The sequence below is a fragment of the Paramormyrops kingsleyae genome, chromosome 3, assembly GCF_048594095.1.
Source record: "Paramormyrops kingsleyae isolate MSU_618 chromosome 3, PKINGS_0.4, whole genome shotgun sequence".
Taxonomy (NCBI): Eukaryota; Metazoa; Chordata; class Actinopteri; order Osteoglossiformes; family Mormyridae; genus Paramormyrops; species Paramormyrops kingsleyae.
Genome location: NC_132799.1, coordinates 22,447,664 through 22,473,708, shown reverse-complemented (window position 1 = coordinate 22,473,708; position 26,045 = coordinate 22,447,664). Strand labels below are relative to the sequence as shown.

Genomic DNA, 26,045 nt, shown 5'->3' with positions numbered 1-26,045 from the left:
TGTAAAGTAAGAAAATAAATGTATCCAAACAATGTGTCCTGTCCCGATTGTCTGCTCCTTCCGTGTGTCACGCCCCCTCGTTAATCCCGTGTGGAATCCCCGTGTGATCAGCTGTTTCTGGTTGTTATCATTAGTCCTCTGTATTTTGTCCGCGTTTCAGTTTGTTTCCCCAGTCCGGTCATTGTATTGTCCGTCTGCGTTTTGCCTGCCTTACCTGTAATTAAACCCCGTATTCCCCGATACCCTGACGTCCGCGCCTTTGTCTCCGTTCCGTCCCCGCTCAGCACAACAATATTATTATAATCAAACTTATTAATGGGTTATTATTAATATTAAAATAATGAATACAAAAAATGGGGCGGCACGATGGTGCGGAGGCTAGCACTGTTGCCTCACAGTGAGAAGGTCCTTGGTTCAATCCCAAGGTCACCCAGCGTGCCTTTCTGTGGTGGTTTGCATGTTCTCCCTGTGCATGTGTGGGTTTCCTCCAAGTGCTCCGGTTTCCACCCACAGTACAAAGACATTAAGGTTAGGTCAACTGGCTACTCTAGATTGCCCATAGGCATGACTGCGAGTGTGTGTGGCTGTTTGTCTGTGTTGGCCCTGTGGTGGACTGGTGACCTGCCCAGGGTGTACCCTGCCTCTCGCCCGATGATACTGGGATTGGCTCCAGCTTCCCCGTGACCCTGATGGATAAAGCAGTATAGATAATGGATGAATAAGAAATCTTTATTTTTAAATGTATTTTATTATATGATAATTACTGTTACTGTCTGTCATTGTCTAAATATATGTATTCAGTTAGTGTAAGATTCAGATCGAGCTCTAGGTAATTTTTTTTCGAACTGGTTGGTTTGACTTTTAAGATATTCGCGTTCTAATGAGTTTGAGAACTGAGGTACCACTGTACTTGATATTGGGTCGTGACTGAGCTGGCATGGTAAAAATTGAGTCAAAAACGTTGAGAACCACTATGCTAAACTACAGAAAATATATACTTGACTTGATCTGGACAAAATCGCAACAATCCACTCAAACAAAACCTAATTCCATATACCTTGGGGTTGTTTTTTTACATCTACATGTATATTTTAATGATTGCATGACTACATGATCTGGTTCAGACAGTCAAATCTATTAATTCATCTGTTTTGCAGATATACTTATGCATTGTAGGATGGAGATCGACCAGTAGCCCAACCCAGGAAGCAGATGGTAAAGCTTGCAGACACCCTGGATTACATGCCTGTAGAACCTTAAGGATGCAAGGTAAAATTGGTAGTCTGAAGCAAAATAGAAGTAATCAAGATTCAGCTAGCTAGAAAAAGGTAGTCAGGTATTCTGTGACATTCAGCCGACTGGAACCGGGTGGTTGAGGACCTGAAAAGCCACAGAATTTTAATGCTGTACTCTGCTGTCCTATGTCACTCGATACCCACCTCTGGGTATCAGTACAATAGAGCCCAACATCTGCATTATCATTCACTATATTTGAATCCAACTTATACAACTGCTCTTTTAATTACATGGTGCTATATTTTCAAAAATGTAACCCCCAGAGAGATGGAGAATGCCGCTTCTTTCAAAAAGATTTATGACCTAAAGGTCAAAAAAGTCACGGGTCAAAAGTTCACTGGGTGGGCGGGTCTGGGGCGGAGCCAGGTGACGTCACGACTAGTGACGTTGGGAGAGGGTGTGTTTTTTAATTATTTATTATTTTTTAAATATGTATTTATGATTATTTTTTTAAATTATTTTAATTATTATTATTTTTAAATGTATTTTATATTATTATTATTTTATTATTTTCTTTTGAGGAGAGTGAATTGTGTGCTTATGAGTGGGGTTTTGTCGGAATAACCCCGTGCTATGAGGCTGATGGTGCCGAGCACGGAGCTGAGTGGGTCGGTTACCTGATGGAGTGTGAGCGTACGCCGGGGGTGCCTGTGGAGCGGTACCTTGGGAAGGTCCCAGTCGGTCCGGCGGAGAGTGTACTTGGGCTTAGCGCAAAGGACTCGGAGAGAGCAATGCTGGAGAGCTGTGAGCTGAGAGCTGTGCTGCGCGAGACTGAAAGAAACTCTGTGAGAATGAGAAAGTTGGAGCTAAGAATGAGAGGAGGTGGGTCTGGGAAAATGGGTCTGACGCTATCCTCCTCCAATAAACGCTTAGCGGCAGTTTGGGGGTATGCCTGTGAAAGCTGACACCCCCTGCAGCAGCAGTTTGGTCGTGTGTGGTAGAGTTTTTCTCAAACTTGTTTCAAGTTTGTGTTTTTCCTCATGCAGCCGTTATATTACATCAGTGTAGGTCAAATCCCGGTCAAACTGTAATTGGGCCACACATCAAATTGGACATTTTGTCTTGCAGTAAATTTTGTTTGAAGTTTTGGTTTTTCCGATTCGCCCGTTATGTACATCCCCGGGTCGAGCGTGTTGTCTGCGCACAAATATGAGTTAAAAGAAAAACACTGCGACGTACATCAAATAGACTTAATTAAGAAAATGAGATAAAACTTGAGAGGCCGTATATTTCTCCTTAAAGAATCCTAAGAATAACTATCCGCAGATATTTTTATTACGCTGAGCAGGGTTTCCCTCCTTTGGTAAAAAAGCACAAGTACCCCTCCCCCAAGTATCATCAAGGCCTTACTCCACTGGAAAGAGAAAACTGCACGGGACTTGCATAGAGTGAGTATATTATTTCTTTTATACACGTTTTATGATAAACGCTATACATTAAAATAATTATTATTATTTTTTTTTTTTTAGAGATTCAGCTATTCTGGGTTTTTTTTTTCTACGAGAAACGGTGCGGATAGAAAACTCCATATAGTGAGTATATTATTTCTTTTATACAAGTGATAAACACTATACATTAAAAATATCTTATTCTAATAATAGGTATTCTCTGTTTTCTACAGTATGTACGAGAGAGACGGCGCGGACCGGTCAAGAGAAAATCTACGCAAGACCTGAATCAGCAGATATGGACGGAGCAACACCCCCTCCTATACCAGAAGCTTTCCATACCTCCATCCATTTTCTCCCGCTTATCCGAGGTCGGGTCGCGGGGGCAGCAGTCTCAGCAGGGAAACCCAGACTTCCCTCTCCCCGGCCACTTCATCCAGCTCCTCTGGGGAAATCCCGAGGCGTTTCCAGGCCAGCCGAGAGACATAGTCCCTCCAGCGTGTCCTGGGTCTTCCCCGGGGCCTCCTCCCAGTGGGACATGCCCGGAACACCTCACCAGGAAGGCGTCCAGGAGGCATCCTAATCAGATGCCCGAGCCACCTCATCTGACTCCTCTCAATGCAGAGGAGCAGCGGCTCAACTCTGAGTCCCTCCCGAATGACCGAGCTCCTCACCCTATCTCTAAGGGAGAGCCCAGCCACCCTGCAGAGGAAACTGATTTTGGCCACTTGCACTCGCCATCTCGTTCTTTCGGTCACTACCCACAGCTCGTGACCATAGGTGAGGGTAGGAACGTAGATCGACTGGTAAATTGAGAGCTTCACCTTTTGGCTCAGCTCCTTCTTCACCATGACAGACCGATGCAGTGCCCGCATCACTGCGGACGCCGCACTGATCCGCCTGTCGACCTCCCGCTCCATCGTCCCCCCACTCGTGAACAAGACCCCGAGATACTTAAACTCCTCCACTTGGGGAAGGATCCCATCCCCGACCCGGAGAGAGCATTCTACCCTTTTCCGGCTGAGGACCATGGTCTCAGATTTGGAGGTGCTGATTCTCATCCCAGCCGCTTCAGACTCTGCTGCGAACTGTCCCAGCGAGAGCTCAAGGTCACGGTCCAATGAGGCCAACAGGACCACATCATCTGCAAAAAGCAGAGACCTAATCCTGAGGTCACCAAACCGGACACCCTTAACGCCCTGGCTGCGCCTAGAAATTCTGTCCATAAAAGTTATGAACAGAATCGGTGACAAAGGGCAGCCCTGACGGAGTCCAACCCTCACCGGAAACAAGTCCGACTTATTGCCGCCCATGCGGACCAGACTCTGGCACCAGTCATACAGGGACCAGCCCTTAAAAGGATACACCCCATACACCCGGACCACCTCCCACAGGACTCCCCGAGGGACACGGTTGAATGCCTTCTCCAAGTCCACAAAACACATGTAGACTGGTTGGGCAAACTCCCATGAACCCTCCAGAACCATGCGGAGAGTATAGAGCTGGTCCACTGTTCCACGGCCGGGGCAAAAACCACACTGCTCCTCCTGAATCCGAGGTTCGACAATCCGGCGGACCCTCCTCTCCAGAACCCCTGAATAGACCTTACCAGGGAGGCTGAGGAGTGTGATCCCCCTATAGTTGGAGCACACCCTCTGGTCCCCCTTCTTAAAGAGGGGGACCACCACTCCGGTCTGCCAGTCCAGAGGCACTGCCCCCGATGTCCATGCGATGCTGCAGATGCGTGTTAACCAAGACAGCCCCACAGCATCCAGAGCCTTAAGGAACTCTGGGCGGATCTCATCCACCCCCGGGGCTCGGCCACCAAGGAGCTTTTTAACCACCTCAGCGACCTCCGCCCCCGAGATAGGTGGACAGTGTTGATGGTGGACCAGAATCGCCTCGAAGCCGTCCGGAAGTCGTTTTCCATGGCCTCGCCAAACTCCTCCCAAACCCGAGTTTTTGCCTCAGCGACCGCCGAAGCTGCATCCCGCTTGGCCTGCTGGTACCCGTCAGCTGCCTCTGGAGTCCCACAGGCTAAATAGGCCCGATAGGACTCCTTCTTCAGCTTGACGGCATCCCTCACCACTGGTGTCCACCAGCGGGTTCGCGGATTGCAACCGCGACAGGCACCGACCACCTTACGGCCACAGCTCCGGTCAGCCGCCTCCACAATGGAGGCGCGGAACATGGCCCATTCTCCCGAGACATGGGAAAAGTTCTGCCGGAGGTAGGAGTTGAAACTCCTCCTGACAGGGGATTCCGCCAGACGTTCCCAGCAGACCCTCACTATACGCTTGGGCCTGCCAGGCCTAGCCGGCTTCCTCCCCCACCAGCGGAGCCAACCCACCACCAGGTAGTGATCAGTTGACAGCTCCGCCCCTCTCTTCACCCGAGTGTCCAAGACATGCGGCCGCAAGTCCGATGACATGACTACAAAGTCGTTCATCGAACTGCGGCCTAGGGTGTCCTGGTGCCAGGTGCACATATGAGCACCCTTATGCCTGAACATGGTGTTCATTATGGACAATCCGTGGCGAGCACAGAAGTCCAACAACAGAACACCACTCGGGTTCAGATCGGGGGGGCCGTTCCTCCCAGTTACGCCATTCCAGGTCTCACTGTCATTGCCCACGTGAACATTGAAGTCCCCCAGCAGAACAAGAGAGTCCCCAGAAGGAGGGCTCTCCAACACCCTTCCAGAGACTCTAAAAAGGGTGGGTACTCTGAACTGCCGCTCGGCGCATAAGCGCAAACAACAGTCAGAACCCGTCCTCCCACCCGAAGGCGAAGGGAGGCTACCCTCTTGTCCACTGCGGTAAACCACAATGTACAGGCGCCCAGCCAGGGGGCAATAAGTATGCCCACCCCCGCTCTGCGCCTCTCCCCGCAGGCAACTCCAGAGTGGAAGAGGGTCCAACCCCCTTCAAGGAGACTGGTTCCAGAGCCCAAGCCGTGCGTCGAGGTGAGCCCGACTATGTCTAGCCGGAATTTCACAACCTCGCGCACCAGCTCAGGCTCCTTCCCCATCAGAGAGGTGACATTCCATGTCCCAAGAGCTAGCTTCTGCAGCCGAGGATCGGACCGCCAAGGTCCCCGCCTTTGGCCACTATCCAGCTCACAACGCACCCGACCCCTATGGCCCCTCCTATGGGTGGTGAGCCCATTACTTATTAGATGAAATTGACAACATCAACAACGCTAATAATAATAATAATAATGAAAATGATGCAGTTTACTTCGCTCAACACGACTCGCCACCCGCAGCGTCTGGTGAAGCGAGGGCCCAAGAGCCCTGTTTCCTACCATCCTTTGAGACATTAATAAGCATGTTAAATGAAAGGGGCTCTGAACCAGAAGCGGGATCGGGGCTGCCCGGCGACGAGGCCGTATGGTCCCCCGCAGATTCTGAATTGTGGGAAGCCTTGTCAGACGCAGAATTTCTTCTCAATGCAGAGGAGATTGAAAATGACTTGGGGTTGGGAGAATTTGAAAATGCCGATGTTGAACAGGAAGGTGGTGGTGGTGACTTGGAAATGTTGGATCCGCAGCCTGACGGGGTCGTGCATCACCGCAGATTCAATAATGTACAGATTAGGCGGATTCTAAATATCCCGCAACCTAGAAACGAAGCCAATTTCTGTGAGTACTACGAAAATGTAATCGGGGGGTTTCAAAATATTGTGAATGAGGCGATACCTTACGCCGCATGGGGAGCTTATATACAGGTCACCCTGCATGGTGACTTTTTAAACCATGAGCTGTCGCAAATCGTACGGTACGGGGAGGGGGAGCTGACAGACTTTCAGCAACTGCTGGTTCGCCTGGTTCAGTCTAATCAAGAGATATTAAACAATTCCAACCTAGAAGTAATTGTAGATGTAATCAATATCCCATGCGGTGGCGGTAGGAACAAATGAAAACTACAGACCATGCTAGCTTCAGAAATAATTTCTAAAAAAGCCAAACACGTTTATCATTAAAAAAAATGACAGCAGAGTGTGTTTCGCCATAAACTTGCCGCATATGCTCCACGGAAACCTCACTGACGCAGAGGGACGCAGATCGGCCTGGAGTTACAGGAGAAAGCGGGTTTCACCCACGATCATGCTGTCTGTTTAAATGACATCATCAATTTTGAGAAATTAATTGATTGCTGCAAAAAATTCTGCAACGTCTGTCAGACTAATTGTAGAGAAGGTGAAACCACACCGGGGATAGTGTGTAAGCAGTGTAATCTCAGATGCTTAAATAACATGTGCTTCGAGTGTCACCATACGCCGAGGGTCTGACCCGTTAGGGGTGAGATTGCTAGCCCCTGTGACAAGTTCAGAAAATGCAAAGCTTGCGGGCTCAACTACTACCTAAGTCCCGAGAACCCAAAACCGCACTCGTGTAAAACAGTAAAATGTAATATATGCGACGCTAAACTCCAGACAGCCGAATCCGACATATCCACCCCACATCTCTGCTATTTAAATCCACCCGGAGAAGCCTAACAAAGGGAAATGGGTCGCCCAAAGGGGTGAGGGCGAGGGCAGTAAAAAGGCCCCCAAGTATGTGTTTTTTGACTTTGAACCATCCCAGAGCTCGGGTACCCATATTCCCATTTACGTGTGCACCATCTCCGATCAGAATGAGACAATGACCGCCGAGGGGCCTGACTGTGCGCTGCACCTCCACAGACATTTCAGGACACCCTACTATACAGGGACATGTTTCATTAGTCACTATGGAAAGGCGTTCGATAATTACATAATACTGAACGCGATGGTGAAGGAAGTGGTGGAACCGCGTGTGATGTCACAGCGGAAAAAAATCATTCTCATCGTGGACAGCGTGTTTGAGCAAAGGTACATCGACAGTCACTCCTTTCTAAGCATGCCATTGAGAAATGCTATGGGTTGCTCAACTCAGATGCGAAAAGGCTATTTTCTGTATCATTTCACAGACATGGAAAACTTTAGCTACGTAGGCCTGTACCCTCCTCCCGATCAGTTTGGGCCCGATCAAATGCCCGGCAAAGAACGCGACAAGTTTTATCAATGGTATGACGGTGTAAAGCACCAGACCTTTAATTTTCACAAAGAGACGATCGCTTACTGTAAGAACGACGTGGAGATTCTGAGAGAGGGCTGCTTGCGCTTCCTGTGGGAGTTTAAAACGCTCATGGGTTGCGACCATCACTTCAGCCGCGTTGCTGGTTTACAGGACAAATTTCCTGCCCAGAGATATGATCGCGATCCCGGACGTATGGGTTTACAGAAGGCAATACAAAAGTTATTCCAACGTTTCGATCCAGTAGCTAGAATTCATCGGCCACACACGCGGCATCGAAATTTGACATGCGCTGCCTGGGGGTGAAGTGTGTGTGGGGCGCTTTCATCTACACGGATACGCGGAGATAGAGGGAAAGAAATGGGCTTTCGAGTTTCTAGGCTGCCAGTTTCACGGGTGTCCTATGTGCAACAATGAACACGATGTCTGCCCCCTGACCCGCGAGAGCTTCGGTTCCCTGTACGTTAAAACAAGGGGAAAACTCGAGCCATTGCGCCAAGAGTTTAATATGAACATAGAATCCATCTGGGAACACGAATGGGCTCACGCTAAAACTCACGACCCACAAATGCAGCATTTCCTGTCAGACTTTCAGCCCCCTGACCCGCTTAGGCCGCGAGAAGTGCTGTTTGGGGGTCGGACGTCAGCGATTCACCTGCGTTACGACGTCACGGGGGAAGAGCGCGTCCACTACGTGGATTTCACGTTGCTGTACCCATTCAATCTGGCTAAATGTGAATTCCCCGTGGGGCACCCAGTAATCATTCATTCAAATTTTAAACCTCTGAATAAATACTTTGGCCTGATCAAAGCCACGGTGAACCCCCCGCGCAAGCTGTTTTTCCCCGTCCTACCCAGCAGACTGCCAAATGGGAAACTTGTGTTTACACTGTGCAGGACGTGCGTGATCGAGAACAGGCAGGAGGGGGCCTGCGGTCATTCTGACGCAGAGCGGGCGCTGACCGGCATGTGGGTCTCTGCGGAGCTCAATCTGGCTTTTGGCAGGGGCTATTCGGTCGTGAAGGTGCACGAAGTGTGGCATTTTCCCCAGACCAGCGGCAACCTGTTTAGAGGCTACATTAAAACCTTTCTCAAAGTGAAGCAACAGGCTTCGGGCTACCCCGACGACGCGACCGATGACGCGGGTCGTAGGGACTATATTAAATCTCAAGCGTGAGGGGATCCAATTGGAGCCCGATAAGATAGGGTCTAACGGGGGTAAGAGGCAGGTGGCCAAGCTTCTGCTTAACTCTCTATGGGGTAAGAGGAACAACATGCTCCAGACATCTATAGTGTCTGACCCGGGGGTGTTTTTAAATTTTTTCTGCTCGGAGCTGTACGACATTTCCAGTTTTGCTTTTGTCAACGATGGGGTCGCCCTCATCCGCTGCCGTTACAAGTCTTCCTACAAAGTGCCGCCCGGAAAGACTAACATATTCATAGCCTGTCAAACTACCGCATGGGGGCGGTTGACACTTTACAAAGAACTGGAAAAATTGGGGCGGTGGGTCCTGTATCACGACACAGACAGCATCGTGTACATAAGCAGGCCGGGTGAATATGAGCCGACCTTAGGAAATTACCTGGAGGAGCTCATGTCCGAATTAGCCCCCAACGAATACATCGCTTCGTGGGGTGCGCTGGGGCCAAAAAGTTACTGTTACCGACTCAACAACAGGAAAACACAGTTGAAATGTAAGGGTATAAATCTAAATTACGAAACCTGTCAAAAGGTAAACTTTGACAGTATGATCGGATTGCTTGAAAACTACATCGGTGGATGTAGGAATAATCTCCCTATAATGACGCACTACAACAAAATCGAACACGACATGAATAGTTTTCGCCTGTTTAATAGGCCTCTAGATAAAAAGGTCTACGACAAACGCAGATTGTTGACTAGCGGGGAAACTCTGCCTTTTTGGTACTGAAATGTAAAACTAGCAGCATCGTAAAAGGGTGTTGTACGTCTTTAAAAATATTTCATCGAATAAATTTGTTAATGTAATATGAAAGTTTTTCAAAGTAAGATGGTTTTTAAAATGTATCATGAAAGTAAGATGTTTTAAAATGAAAGTTTTTTTTCAAAGATGTACATTTGTTTTAAAATGTAACTTGTGTGTTTTTATTTTTCAAACCTGCACGAAAATGTTTTGTACATTTATCACAAGAGTTTACATGAAAAAGTAAAGAGATACAACCAATTGCTACAGAGGTATCTGAATTTAGTCTGAAAAGAGGAAAATCAGGGGCAAGAAATTATCATTACCGAGCGGAAAGAAAAAACGGACGAGGAAAAGGGATATGTGCGGGGGGAGGAGGTGGAGGAGGAGAGACAGCCCGGCGGCGCGACTAGGGACAAATCTGTACAGGAAGTTGTCCAGCAACTGGCGCCCAGAGCTAGAAAATAACAGTTTTTGTCACATTGTGGAGACATTCAAATGTCCCAACTGTCATGCCCCGATCGTCCGCTCCTCTCCTCGTTAACCTCATGTGGAATCCCAGTGTTTTACAGCTGTTTCTGATTGTTGTCATTAGTTCATTGTATTTAGTCCGCGTTTCCGTTTGTTTCCCCAGTCCGGTCATTGATGTTGTAACGTAGCGTGCTTTGTGCTGCCATTAAACCCCGTGTTCCTGATCCCTGGATTCCTGCCTGTTTGTCTGCGCTCCGGGCGCGTACGCGCCATAACACCAACAATGTAATGTATACCTGGACCACACACACACACACACACACACATGCGCGCGCGCAACTGAAACCTTTCCCGACATGATTAACAAAAAAGAAGCTTCCTGTGAATGAAGCAGCCTAACCAAACCATGCCTGACTCTGCCCTAAACTATGTTACAGTAATGTGATTGGCTAATGAATGAGAATGACCAAGACCCCATTTGTCATGCTGCTAAAGTAAATGCATGTTAAAGTAAATCACCATCTTCATTTTTACACATCGTTCCAAAGCAAAAACTCCAATTAATGTATACAATTGATTTGTCTCTCACATGATTATGCAAGTAACACCACAAACTCCATGTTAAAAAGTTAAATTAGTGTATGCAGTCATGCCACTCTTTTAGTCATGGGAGAGCGGTCAGTTATATTACTATTCAAACCAAATTATTTGCAGGCATTATGTTTTTTCTTTATTAAAAACCGTTAAATTTGAATGCGTGACAGTACTGTGAATCATTTAAGACATAACACTACATTGCGTAGGGCACAATGTAATGTAGGGCACAATGAAGAGGTGCAGGCACTTTTTAATTTGTAAAAAAATACAGCTTGACTTGGAAGGGGAAGTCAGAAACTTTTCTGGACATACCTGCTAAATTGTGTTTTTGGGACATACCTGCTAAATGATCAGATTTATGGCAATCTATACCATTCGGTGTCACTATATGACAACACAATATAGGCGATATATAATTTATGACATATGTTAAGCAACGCCTATTTCTAAGCGGTGCCATCTAATGTAAAATAACACTCAAAATAACACTCGGTATATCCCGTACTTTGTCATATCAGGTCCATAATTTGAACTAGTGACAAAACAGAAACGTGTTAGAGATTGTTGACACCACCTAGCATGTTTAACACCTCATGTGTAGAAATTTCAACAGAGCCTTAAAGCCTCTTATTGTTCACAAGTTGCTATCAAGGAGTCAGAGTCAAGTTGAAGTAACGAGTTGCAAGTAGAGTCGGAAATCAATTTAAGAGCGACTTGAATCCGATTCACAAACTTGACTCCCCATCTCTGCTACGAAGCACCCTGAGACCTGGGCTCTGACTCTAAACTCTGACAGCTGATGAATGCTCTTTATTGTGTAGCTTGTGAGGCAGTTCTTGTAGTGGAAAATGAATGAATAAATTAGCCAAAAAAAAACCTCTTTCAATAAATAAATAATTTATTTGGCCATCTGGCCCTCCTAGCAGTTGCGTAGCTAAATGATTAATGTATGACTTGCAAGGATTACCTGCTGAAATTCTCAGCTATGTGAGCCTTATTCTTAGGTCCTAATGCACGCCAAACAGAAAAGCTCATGTCTGCTTTCGAGAAGGTTAACCTTTTGCATCCCATTCATAGGGGTCAATTACAAACATGAATTTTCCTGGGTGTAAGACCAAGCCAGACAGCTGAAATTATCTGTTGATTGGTAGCCATAAGCACTGAAGACGCAGAGAAAAAAAGAAACTGATCAGCCACATCATCTTTTAAAAGAGGAGAAATTGTGGTTAAACTAGGTAAAATGATGTTGGCGGTGTGGCAGTACTTTGAGCACTTTAAAGTCCCAAGCTTTATTAAACATAAGGATATGCCAAATTTATACCGATTACTAACATTTTAGGTGCACTACCAATTTGCTGACCAAATTGTCTGCATAAGTAAATGTTCACATAGTACTGAAATGCTGGCATCCAGATAAACGTTTCAGCAGCCAGCCCTGGTGATTACTGAGCATGCGCCATATAATTGCGAGTGCATCACGAAGTGAATTCGTGTAGCCCTACCTTGACTGACGGACAGACTGCTATGCAATCTGCGATTTGTAATGCCATTGATGTGTGCGCTGTATACTGGAGGGCTAGTTCTGATAGATTTAAGATTTCATTGCACAGGCTGGATACAATATCATGGGCTGGATGAAGCCTGTAGGCCTTGAATTTGACACCTGTGATCTACGCTATTTTCCAACTTTAACAATTCAAGTTTGCTCACTTTTGACCATGTAACCTAGATGACCTACTAAAAATGACATGAACATTACAAAAACAATCCAAAAAGTTTTTTTTCTGGGAACCCACTGAAAACAGGGAAAAGAACAGCACTTACGGTGTACAGCTCATTTAAAACTTTCATCAAGTCCTCCTGGAGCTGAAAGACTATCTCCTTACTCTGGAAACAGAGAGAATCATATTACAATGAATGCATCATGGGTAAACATCAATTGGAAACAAAATACATATATAACAGTCATTTGACAACAGGCAAATTAAAATAAAAATTGGGCAGTGGACAACTTTTATTTTGAAACAATCCATGCGTGAAATGCAGTTGAGCCCATGATCGTTAGTCAAAATGTCATCTAATCAGATCGCATTCTCCAAACCTATTCTTTCATTGCCCCTCACTATGGCATCTAATAGTTAAGCAGTATTTTAGTAGGTATGGGAGAATTCTGAGATCTATCTCCTTATGCCCCGACTCTGGCCTAATACTCTGTTATTGGTCTTAATTTGTAGAGATTTAGTCCAATGGCCACTTACCTTGCTAACCCACTTAAATCAGCACAGACATAATAAAAGCAAGCTGAAAATGAATCGACCAAGAAAACAATTCAGTGGAAAGGAACCCCACTGATCTAGTACTAACCCATAAACCCAGCATAAAGCATGTGCTGTTAAACTTCTCTTCATATCACACCTCACCTTTAAGGCCATTTCATTAAGCACTCAATGACAAAGCAATAATGTGGTTTTCTTTGTATACAGACAGGCTGAAAAACGTTGAAATTATTGTTTCAGATACATCATCACTTCACTAGCCAAAATTCATCACATGAACAACAAACTACACGTATACAGAATTTGAATCTTTCCCGCATTTTATGTGCATAAAGACAGCATATTCTCCCTGGATTTGCAGGAGCTTCCTTGGGGTACTCTGGGCTATAACATTTGAAAAATGTGGTGCCTCTGAATGGTATTGTGTGTGTGTGTGCGGATCATGTATATATTACAAATATATTAATACAGAATAATCTTCCGCAAGCTAATCTCCAAACTCAGATTAACCACCTTTCCTGGCCACAGACGATCTCCGACAATCAATTGTAATCAAAAGGGAAAGTTGTGATTGTCTTCTGCACCTGTGTCTTGTACTGTAGCTCCTGTGGCATGTACAGCATAGATTGTCCTTCGAACATTCCTGACAGCATTGTATGCCTGAAGTGAATAGTCATAGTAAAGTTGGAGGACAAGGTGTGCGCATTGGAGGGGCACATTAGTACCTTAAGTGAAGATTAACCAGACTGAGTGATTTTTAGATACAGCTCAACTGTAGCACATAGCCAGCTTAGATCTGGCTGTAGTCCCTTGGTCCTCGGAGCCAACACCAGCAGCCAGCACAGGTGAGCCCTGGGTCACGGTCAGACATAGTCCTAGGAGCTCTGAGCTGAGAGCTGTTGCACACCAGTCAGCTGTTGCACTTAGCAACAAGTTCTCTGCTCTCAGCAGTTTGTCTGCCGTAGCGGAAAAGGTGCTCATGATTGGAGACTTGATAGTCAGAAATGTTAGAGTTGGCTTATTAGACAGCTGCATGAATAAGCAGGTGTACTATATAGCGTATAGTGAGAGAAAGCTTGGCAGTGAAGGGCAGCAACCCACAGTGATGCCCATGGAATTGCGGGTTAAGGACTTTCCCATAGACGTGACTCTTCTGCCATGGCCGGGCTGCAAACCTGCAATGTGCCTAACCAATTTAAAGTAGCAGTAATTAGACCTCTATTGAAGAAACTAAGTTTGGATCCACAGGAGCTCAGCAATTAAAGACCTGCATGTAATATACCATTGTTTTGGAGAAGATAGTCGCTACTCAACTTCAGTCATACTTCAAGAGACACAACATACAGGATGGATTCCAGTCGGGCTTCTGCGAGGGACACAGCACTGACACTAAAGTCATAAATGATAACAATGGCAAATGATGCTGGCAATGTGACTGTGCTAATGCTTTTGTACCTTAGTGCAGCCTTTGACATGATTGACCATTTTACTCTGTTAAAAAGACTTGAATTTGATTTTGGGTTGTGTGGGATGGTGTCAAAGTGGTTTAAATCATATCTGACTACTGAATATCAATATGTTCAAATGTTAAAAAAACTGTACTGCCATCAATGCCACTGGTCAAAACTGAGTACCACAGGGATCAATTCTTGGACCTTTATTGTTTTTTCTGTACATGCTGCCATTAGGTAAAACATGATGTTAATTATCACTCCTATGCCGATGACACTAAAATATACATTTCAGTTTTGCCTAATGACACCGCGTGTGTTATTACTTTAGCTAATTGTGTTCGGCTATTATTGTAGCAAAATTATTTGCAAAAACATATGCAGAGCAGCCTGACTATCTCCATCTGTATGTGCATAATCAAATTTATAAACATATGATTACTTACCTGCTGCAAGTTAGTTGCTATGATGTCAGAAGGCGTTACTATGGTCTAAGAAGGTGGTTGCTAGGCATAGCTGGGTGGTTGCTATGGTGTTGCTAGGCATAGCTGGGTGGTTGCTATGGTGTCAGAAGGCATTGCTATGGTCTCAGTACCTGGTTGCTAGGTGGTTGCTAGGCGTGGCTAAATGGTTGCTATGGTGTTGCTATGCAATTGTAGGTGGTTGCTATGCTGTTGCTAGGCGTCGCTAGGTGGTTGCTACGGTGTTGCTAGGTGTTTGTTGATGAGGCCTGAGGTTTAATATTAAGTGTTGATGATGTGGCCGAATAGGAAATACCGAGTGTTATTGCTGTGGCATGAACACTGGCCGAGTAGGAAAACTTTGACAGAAATGCATTGAAGTCAATGGGAGAGAACGAGGGATGAAAGACGAGTGCGGGTCAAGATGGTGGACTTGGGGTGTTGGGTGATGACGCCTGAGGTTGAATACAGAGTCTTATTGCTGTGGCATGAACACTAGCCGTGTGGGTAAACTTTGACTGAAATACATTGAAGTCAATGGGAGAGAACGAGTGATGAAAGACGAGTGCGGGTCCAGATGATGGTCTTAATGTGTTAGGTTAATAGGTCTTAGGTTAAATACCGATTGTTATTGCTATGGCATGAACACTGGCCGAGTAGGGATACTTTGACAGAAATGCATTGAAGTCAATGGGAAAGAACGTGGCATGAAAGAAGAGTGTCGGTCAAGATGGTGGACTTGGGGTGTTGGGTGATGAGGCCTAAGGTTAAATACCAAGTCTTGTTGCTGTGGCATGAACGCTGGCCTAGTGGGAAAACGTTGACTGAAATGCATTTAAGTCAATGGGAGAGAACGAGGGATGAAAGACGAGTGCAGGTCAAAATGGTGGTCTTAATGTGTTTGGTTAATAGGCCTGAGGTTGAATACCGATTGTTATTGCTGTGGTATGAACGCTGGCCCAGTGGGATAACTTTGACTGAAATGCATTAAAGTCAATGGGAGAGAACGAGGGATGAAAGACGAGTGCGGGTCAAGATGGTGGTCTTAAGGTGTTTGGTTAATAGGCCTGAGGTTGAATACCGATTGTTATTGCTGTGGTATGAACGCTGGCCCAGTGGGATAACTTTGACTGAAATGCATTAAAGTCAATGGGAGAGAACGAGGGATGAAAGACGAGTGCGGGTCAAGATGGTGGTCTTAAGGTGTTTGGTTAATAGGCCTGAGGTTGAATACCGATTGTTATTGCTGTGGTATGAACGCTGGCCCAGTGGGATAACTTTGACTGAAATGCATTAAAGTCAATGGGAGAGAACGAGGGATGAAAGACGAGTGCGGGTCAAAATGGTGGTCTTAATGTGTTTGGTTAATAGGCCTGAGGTTGAATACCGATTGTTATTGCTGTGGTATGAACGCTGGCCCAGTGGGATAACTTTGACTGAAATGCATTAAAGTCAATGGGAGAGAACGAGGGATGAAAGACGAGTGCGGGTGAAGATGGTGGTCTTAAGGTGTTGGGTGATGAGGCCTAAGGTTGAATACCGAGTCTTGTTTCTGTGGTACGAACGCTGGCCCTGTGGGAAAACTTTGACTGAAATGCATTGAAGTCAATGGGCCATTCACTGCCATGAAAAAAGACGATCCTTTCTACTCTTCACATGGTTTGTTAGACACAGGCTAATGCTAGGTAAAAGTTAGCATTTAATGCATTCATATGGTATTTTTACTGTGTTTTAACGTGAATAACGTCATAATAATAATAAATAAAGTTTTTTTTCCGACTTTGAGAGGTAATTGCACACAATCCGTAAGGAGTACGGAGACAAACGATTTGGCACCAAAGTGAGCTCCGTGCCTTTCCCGGGCTCAGCGCAAATTGGGAAAATGTAGTTTACTAGGTGAAGAGTAATATGGGCCTTTCATTGACATGAATAGGCCCATAATAATAATTATAAAGTTTTTTTTTCGACTTTGAGAGGGAATTGCACGCAATTCGTGAGGAGTACGGAGACAGACGATATGTCAATCCGTCCAGCTAAACAAGCCCTACGATTTGACACCAAAGTGAGCTGTGTGCCTTTCACGGGCTCAGCTCAAATTGGCAAAATGTAGTTTACTAGGTGAAGAGTAATATGGGCCTTTCATTGACATGAATAGGCCCATAATAATAATAATAATAATAATAAAGTTTTTTTTTTTACTTTGAGAGGCAATTGCACGCAATCCGTAAGTAGTACAGAGACAAACGATATGACAATCTGTCCGGCTAGGCAAGCCCTACGATTTGGCCCCAAAGTGAGCTCCGTGCTTTTCACGGGCTCAGCGCAAATTGCGAAAATGTAGTTTACTAGGTGAAGAGTAATATGGGCCTTTCATTGACATGAATAGGCCCATAATTATAATAATAATAATAATAAAGTTTTTTTTTCGAATTTGAGAGGCAATTGCACGCAATCCGTAAGGAGTACGGAGACAAGCTATATGTCAATCCGTCCAGCTAAGCAAGCCCTACGATTTGGTATCAAAGTGAGCTCCGTGCCTTTCATGGGCTCCGCGCAAATTGGGAAAATGTAGTTTACTAGGTGAAGAGTAATATGGGCCTTTCATTGATATGAATAGGCCCACAATAATAATAATAACGTTTTTTTTTCGACTTTGAGAAGGGATTGCACGCAATGCGTAAGGTGCACCGAGACAAACGATATACCAATTCGTCCGTCTAAGTAAGCCCTTTGACTTGGCACCAAAATGAGCTCCGTCCATTTCACAGGCTGAGCGCAAATTTGGAAAAAGTAGTTTACTAGGTGAAGAGTAATATGGGCCTTTCATTGACATGAATAGACCCATAATAAAGTACCTACGATTTGATACCAAAGTGAGCTCCGTGCCATTCACGGACTAAGCGCAAATTCGGAAAATGTAGTTTACTAGGTGAAGAGTAATATGGGCCTTTCATTGACATGAATAGGCCCATAATAATAATAAAGTTTTTTTTTCGACTTTGAGAGGGAATTGCACACAATCCATAAGGATTACGGAGACAAACGATATGTCAATCCGTCCAGCTAGGCAAGCCCTACAATTTGGCACCAAAGTGAGCTATGTCCATTTTATGGGCTCAGCGCAAATTCGGAAAATGTAGTTTACTAGGTGAATAGTAATATGGGCCTTTCATTGACATGAATAGGCCCATAATTAACTATTAAGGTATGTAAAATATTGTACATATAACCAACTCATTATAGCAACAGTGCTTTTATTTTTTTAAGTGTTAATGTCTGAAAAGTTGTGAGTTCAAGCAAACATTTATTACTTTGGTCAGTATCTTTTCTGAACAATTGCACTTCTTTCTATGAACAAAATCTTTACAAAGTTTGCAAATTACAGTAGATTGTGTTAATCCAAACCATTCAACATAAAGTAGAACCTTTCCTGGAACCAATTTTTTTCTTATCAGTCCTGTTTAATCGACAGCATAGTCAACCCATCTATGGGTGTGTTTTTTTGTGTGTAACACAAATGCAATCATTTTAAAAGTTCCATTATATTTTTAAGTGTTTTTATTTATTTGTTTGTTTGTTTGATTATTGCCAAGTTAGCTAACTGGTTATAAAAGATCAAATACGTTTTTAGTTTACTAGTTACTAAACAAAGATCTTCTTAGTCAGGCAACTGATAAAGAAGTGAGATTAAATTGCTTTGTTTCACATCGGTCTGTTTTTGTTGTAGTACTGATGCAGGTTCCAAACACACAGGCGTGTGATATTGCTTGTCGGTTTATTCCATCATAATAATAGTATTAAGTAGTGCACCCCCTGCTACAGAAAGTCTGGACACAGGAACAAGTACCTGATGAATGGAGACAAGGGCACCTTGTCAATCTCCCCATGAAAGGTGACCTATCCAGCTGCAACAACTGGCGAGGCATCATGCTCCTGTCTGTTCCCAGCAAGATCCTGACACACATCATGCTAGAGAGACTGAAGGAGACTCTAGACAAGAGATTGAGAGACGAACAGGCAGGCTTTCGGCAAGACAAGTCGTGTATCGACCACATCGCCACTCTGCGCATCATCATAGAGCAGTCCCTTGAATGGCAATCCCCACTCTACTCAGTCTTTGTGGACTTCGAGAAGGCCTTTGACAGCGTGGACCAGGAGGTTGTCTGGAACCTCATGGCACACTATGGGATTCCACCCAAGTTTATTGCCATCATCCAGCAACTGTACTCCAGTTCCATATGCCAGATTATCCACAAAGGCAAGCTGACGGAGCCCTTTGAGGTCAAGACTGGAGTGAGGCAGGGCTGCTTGTTGTCGCCGACCATCTTCCTTCTGGTAGTGGACTGGATCATGAAGAATTCCACCAAGAATGCCAACACAGGAATTCGATGGACCTTCACCAAGCAGCTCGAAGACCTCGACTTCGCGGATGATGTCAGCCTACTGTCTCCCCGACAACAAGATGCACAGCAGAAACTGAACAGATTCGCAGAGGAAGCAGGCAAAGTTGGGCTCAAGATCAACACCAAAAAGACAAAAACCATACGGATAAACAATAAGCAGCAAGATCAAATCCAACTACAAGGATCCAACATTAGTGATGTCGACAAGTTTGTCTACCTGGGCAGTGTGATGAGCAAGGATGGAGGAGCAGACAAGGACACCAAAAGCCGCATCAACAAAGCCAGACATGCCTTCAATACCCTGCGGCCCATCTGGAAATCTACCGCACTTTCCAGACAGACAAAAATCTGCATCTTCAACACCAGTGTGAAAGCAGTTTTACTGTATGGCTCAGAAACCTGGAGACTGACCAAGACATCAACCACCAAACTACAGGTGTTCATCAACAGATGCCTTCGCACTATCCTACGCATCAGATGGCCAGAAAAGATCTCTAATGCTACCCTGTGGGAAAGAGCAAAGCAGACCCCCATTAACAAAGAGATCCGAAAGAGAAAATGGGGCTGGATAGGCCACAAGAGCGCAAGAACCCGGACAATGTCACAAGGCAGGCGCTGGAGTGGAACCCACAGGGAAAGAGAAAAGTAGGCAGGCCAAGGGAGACGTGGAGACGCTGCACTGAGCGAGAGATGAAGGCAGCCGAATGGACATGGGCTCAGCTGAAGAGAGACGCCCAGAATCGAGTTCGCTGGAGGAGTGTTGTCGAGGCCCTATGCTCCCAAAAGGAGCAAACGGTTTAGAGATAGAGTGCACTTTTAAATGGGCATTCACTGAAAACTCACTCATTTATTTAGCATCTGCTAAATTAAAGTACATGTAAGTGTAGTACTGTATCACGATTCTTGCAATAATTTTGAAATGCGTAACGTGGATAAAATTGCCACCGGTGGCAATAAATTATGCCATATCGCCCACCACTACTTCTGCCCTGTGCTTCCTAATACAACATGCAGGCTCCCACCATGACCCTGTGTTGGAAATATGGAAGACGGATGGATATATTGTAGAGCAGATGTGATCTTTAAATTCACATGTTTGTTCTAAGACCTGCATGGCACAGATAAGGTACCAGGTAATACCATAATTTGTAAACTACAAGCTTCCCAACCATGTAGATGACCCTCCACTGTCAGATTTTGGTCCCTTCCGAGGTGGGCCAAACACATGAGGATTGAAGGCCCTCATCGCCAAGCTTCTGCTTAACTTACGCATAGCATCACTGCTATCATGGCAACACTTTCTATCACTGCATTTCCCCAAGTATTTCAACTAAATTTCCAATTAAACCTTTTCTGCTGAGAAACCATCTTATTCGGCATAAGAAGGGCCAGCCATGTCTGTAGCACTCCTGGGGCAGTGAGGAGAAGTGTTGACACCACACTGGGCCTATGTGAGCAGCCCTCAGCAGACCCTTCCCATGGCCTGCTTCTGTCAGCCTGTAATTAATGCTTCTTACTCCAGCACCTTGTTCCCAAACGCCCATTGCTGCAGCAGCAGGGCAGCTGCTGATGGAATGGCCTGCTTTTAATTCTGCACTCCTTTCAGAGTATCAAGAGCTGCAGTGAGGCGTCTGTACGCAAGGTTGGCGAGATTACACTGCTTGATCAGTCACTGACTGGAACCCACTTACAATGGGTTGCAGGTTCTTGATAAAATCAAGCACTGATAGGACAGTTTAGTATTCTCACCCACCATATGTTTGAGGCTTAATTTCTCTCACTCTGTCTATGTAGAAAGCATTTTCCCATAGTTCATAGTGGAGATAAGAGTTCTCAGCGCTCTTCTAGGCCTGCCCTCACATTTTATAAAAACATGACAAGCAATAAAACCACAGCCTAAAACTATTTATAGGTTACAGGGAATGTAATTTATTGTTTGTCAAAATTGTGATTATTAATTAATTGTGTGTCTTTGTGGGTTCATGAAGTGGATTAACCAAAGATCTGTATAACAATCAACTGTGAAAATGTTTTTTTGTGGTATTTCAAATCTCTAAAAATGACACTGAGGTACTGAGGTTTACTTTCCAGGTTAATATGATTGCACCCATTGGCACTGTTCCTATCCAGAATAATCACCCAACTGCTTTGGAGCTTGTTGAGAGCATCATTTAACTGAAGTGTGGGGAGAACTTCGATATTCCCGCTGCCTCCATGGCAAAACCAGCCGAAATAATGCCAGCCAGGACTGTGAAAATGTTAGTTGAAACATCAGTCATGCTGATTCCTGCACTCATTATCTGTCCTTACACCTTTCATATTACTGTCAAAGCTACGACACATGTAGAGCAAAGAGGTCCCTATGCACAGGGTCATCATCTATGTGCATGCCAATATCTGGGATGGGCTCTAAAGTCCATTGACATTCAACGCTGCCCCATAGCGGACCAGCCCTTGGATGAGCAGCCTGGGGTGGAGCATTCAAATTCATCAACCTGTCCTTGTAAATATATTTCACATGCTTTATACAAGTTTTGGCCAGGGCATTGTATTCTTGTAGTCATCTGTGTCTTAGGGCTACATTAGCCTGTCCATTGCTGTGAGATCCTGGATGCTTGCTCAGTGGTGCCTGTAAAACTAATGCTAGCTAAATCATAGTAATCCAGAGGTTTTCAGGAACTTTGGCATTTATTTGCTACTCACATAATAACCTGATTGGAGTCTGCTAGGTCTGTGTAGCCATTACTCCTGACAGATCGTTGTGGTTTCATGAGGAAATGCTTTAATCATGGACTCCCACACTGTGATTCAGCTGTGACTACAAGAGGGCCAACCCCAGCTCAGAGAAAGACCAAGGATATGGATCGCAGATGATGATTTAACATAGCCTGTTTGAGCTAGAGGCTTAATGAGGGCAGGACGCAATAATGGCTCAGTCGAGATTCGTTTTTTTTTAAATGGAAATTAAAGCGTCACACTCATTCATCAGATTCACAGATTCAATTTTGTTAAATGCAGAGAACAAACTCAGTAAAGGGCATTTTTCTAACCCCATGCATCAGGAGATCCTTAAACTCTGAAAGAGTTATGCATTATTATCACTTCCAGACACAGCATCACTGAAGGGTAATCTTGTGTTTCAAAAATCAGAATTACAAGTAGAACCATCAAGTAGCACAGAAGCAAGCCTATTCATCGGCCTGAGAAAGCGGGGAAGTATCCGCCCGGGGACAGTCACACCATAAAGAGTGATTTTAAACATCAAGCCCTTCCTTCCCCATGTGAGAAATTCAGAAGCTACAGCAAGCTTAAAACATTTGGGTGCTCTGGTTTCCTAGAAATGTATAGGTACTTGACACAAAACACGAGTGTGTGTAAGCTCTATAAACAATGCACACAATAAACAGAGTAAGCTGTCGTATCATTCAACTACATCCACACTTTAACCCAGATGCAAGAATTTCTTGTTTGCAAAAGAGTTTTCCTCCTGGTTACCTCCCAAGATACTATGCAATGATAGCAGTGTGCAATGTATCACACATAGCTACCAGCAGGAAACGCACAGTAGGAGACACTGTTAATAACTGCCTGGATTCTTCAGAAACAATCAGAAGATAAGAAGCAAAAGCTGAGAGTTGCTGGATGGTGGGCAGGCCTCACCTTCTTGAGGAGTCGAGTGGAGTCCTCACTGATCTGCATGAAACGGATGATGACATTGTTCAGGTACAGGTCACTGAGGGTGGCATGGTCCTTGCTCTCCCGCCTCACCTGGTTCAGTAGGAGGTACCAGCAGTTAACTGGGGACAGCAGGTTCTGGTCTTTCCTGGGATGGATGGGTTTGGGAACAAAGAGGGAAACTGACTGTCAGGCATAATCAAGGTCATCAAATATAATGATGGAAATGATGCCAACCAGCCCTAAAAAAAAGCCCTACCATCGACCAAGAATCACAGCTTCTCAAGTTTACGGTCTTGGAACAGGATGCTCAATAGTTTGTGAAGTGGATCATCATGTGTCTTGGATGGAAGAGCAGCACATCAGATCAGTCTTATCCCTCCCCAGCGAGAGCTGGTCTACATCACTGAGATGGAAGACAGTGCTATAATGAGATTATGCTGCAAACCTTTGGATGGGGTTTGCATCAAAGACATTTCTAGGGCACAGATGTAGAGACTTAAGCAGCAGAGATTGAAAAGGTAACCGCTTCAGCACAATGGGTTTGAAAGCAGGGTTTAAAAGGTGGGTGAATAAAATAGCCCAGACCAAAACCCCAGGGGTACCTCAATTGGAATCAGTAGCTAAAGACTTCATATGAACAGAACATCCTACAGCACAGAAATGAGAAGATCCCAGGGGAATCTGAAAAAGCTACAGCAGTAACATCTTTCTCTGAATGTTTTCTGAGGAAAAAAACACTCCAGGCTGTCAAGCTTCTGTGAAATCAAATCACATTCCACAAAGAGATAAATAAAATGCACACAAGAACAACAAACATTTCCATGCTGCCACTATTTGCTTTCCTGGTTGACAGCTCTAACTGAGACAAATAACAGGTTTTAGGGTTTCTAAGGTTATAAGTTCTAGAGCCAGCAGCAGGTCCTCCTCAGATCTCAAGTCCTGTTCCTTAACTGGACCCTGAATCGAAAATGTCTGAGCATTACAGGTTTATATCAACAGCATAAACATACAATAGAAACAAAAAGGCTATTCCTGGCAAGCAAATAAGAGACACACCAACATCCTAGGTTCACAGGCTGGACAGACTAAAGGGTACTTCCTGTCAGGAGGCTGGCTTTGCTTATAATGTTCAGGTCACAAAGCAGGCCACCTGGGAAACCGCAGGCACCTGACAGGCCTGTAGGGGGCACCCAGGCTGTAGCCAACACAATACTGTTGGTGACACAACCTCATCCCACGCAAAGAATGTGAGGAGCTTCCAATATTTTTGTCTGCATGCCAATATACAAGTTCACTTTATCCCTCTGATAAAGGCATTGCGACAACTTAATGTTTAAACGAAACAAACTCAGCTCTTGATATTACATGCAGTGATCCCCCGCTTATCGCGGAAGTTACGTTCCAGACCCATCAGCAATAGGTGAAAATCCGCGATATAGAAAAACTATATCAATAAATATTTTTTATAGTTTAAGCCTTAAAATATCCCTCCTACACACTTTAAAAGCGATAGGTGAAAATCCGCAATATATAAAAAACATATAAATAAAGTTTTTTATATAGTTTAAGCCTTAAATCGCAGGGCTTAAAACAAAATGAAAAGTTCACAAAAAGTTTGTTCGCAACAATTGGACCACAAGCAAGGTACGCGATACGTAGAGAACTGTGATGCGTCGGGGAAAAGTTTGCGATATAGCGGGGGCACGATGGCTGAACCGCAATATCCTCCTGGGACCCCACCCATTCATTTATATGGAAGCCCGTTTCCGCCACCGGGGAAAAAAATAATATAAAATTTAAGTCGAAATTTCGAGATATTATCTCGAGATAACTAAGTCGAAATTTCGAGATAATATCTCGAAATAACGAGATAACTAAGTCGAAATTATCTCGAAAAAAGTTTTTAGTTTTAATAACTTTTCACAGAAGGTGGTGCGTTTTTAATGACAGAATTGTGTTGTCCAGTACACAGACAACGATGCACACCGATTATTTATGCGCTTCAAATCATTTCGTGATTTGTGCAAAATCATGTTAATAGCTAATATTATAGGTGCTGTCAGCTGTAATGACATGGTGGTTTAGCATTTTGGGCTCATGGCGACTGATGCACACCCCTTTGTTCCCTAGATTGCTTTACGTATGAATTTTAATTAATTTTTGAATGTTCGAATGTATCCGTATAATGTGCAATGGGACAATACATGAATGGGTTAATAACTTTAAAACTAGACAAGACAGGCACTTCTAGTGAAGTGTGCTTTGATCAATGGACTACAGGGAACAATGCACACCCCTTGGATTTTCAGAATAACTTTCTGTCTATCAGTTATTAATTAATACATTGTATCCATATTATATGGCATAGGGGTAATGCACTAAAGGGTTAATATGTCTGAAACAAAATGAGACAGCCATGTCCTATGAAGTGTGCATGGATCAGGGGAACCTGGGGGACAATGCACACCCTTTGAATTTTCAAGATCACTTTCTGTCTAACAGTTATTATTACATCGTATCCATATTACATGCCATTGCTCCATTTCATACATATTGACAGTTAATTGATAACACAAATTAATCCATAAGTAAGTTGTAAAGTGTGATTTAGGCAGTGCATCGTGGGACAAAGCAAATGTATTGCTTGATTACGTGTTTCGTAATTGGTGTGCATCGTTGTCTGTGAACTCGACAACACGATTCTGTCATAAAAAATGCCCCACCTTACTTCTGTGAAAAGTTATTAAAGCTAGAAACTTGTTTCGAGATACCAAGTCGAAATTTTGAGATAGTTATCTCGTTATGTCGAGGTAAGTCGAAATTATGAATTTTAATTAATTTTAAATTTCGAGATATCACGAAATAACGAGATTTCGACTTAAATTTTATATTAGTGTAGCGGCTAGAGGACTAGGACTATTTAATGTTTATTATAGGGCAGTCCTCCCACCCCTTTTCAGCCAATCTCGGGGGGTTTGGAGATAGCGGGAATGTGGGGTACCTGCGGAGTGGATAAAAGGAAA

The 26,045-nt window shown here is 44.4% G+C and overlaps 1 protein-coding gene across 9 annotated transcripts in view; it reads right to left on the bottom strand.

The window, feature by feature from the left end:
- The window catches only part of LOC111860956 (SLIT-ROBO Rho GTPase-activating protein 1), a 145,888-nt gene that overhangs the window by 44,111 nt on the left and 75,732 nt on the right, over positions 1–26,045 (bottom strand). For 4 of the 9 annotated variants that reach the window (XM_023845139.2, XM_072709863.1, XM_072709868.1 and 1 more), the window contains exons 3-4: positions 23,005–23,167; positions 12,578–12,640 (exon numbers count right to left, since the gene is read on the bottom strand). In XM_023845139.2, coding sequence (XP_023700907.1) covers positions 12,578–12,640; positions 23,005–23,167 — 226 coding nt within the window. Of the gene's footprint in view, positions 1–12,577; positions 12,641–23,004; positions 23,168–23,278; positions 23,426–24,078; positions 24,210–26,045 lie in introns of those variants that run through there. The other 5 variants (XM_072709867.1, XM_072709862.1, XM_072709866.1 and 2 more) reach the window with 5 other exon arrangements.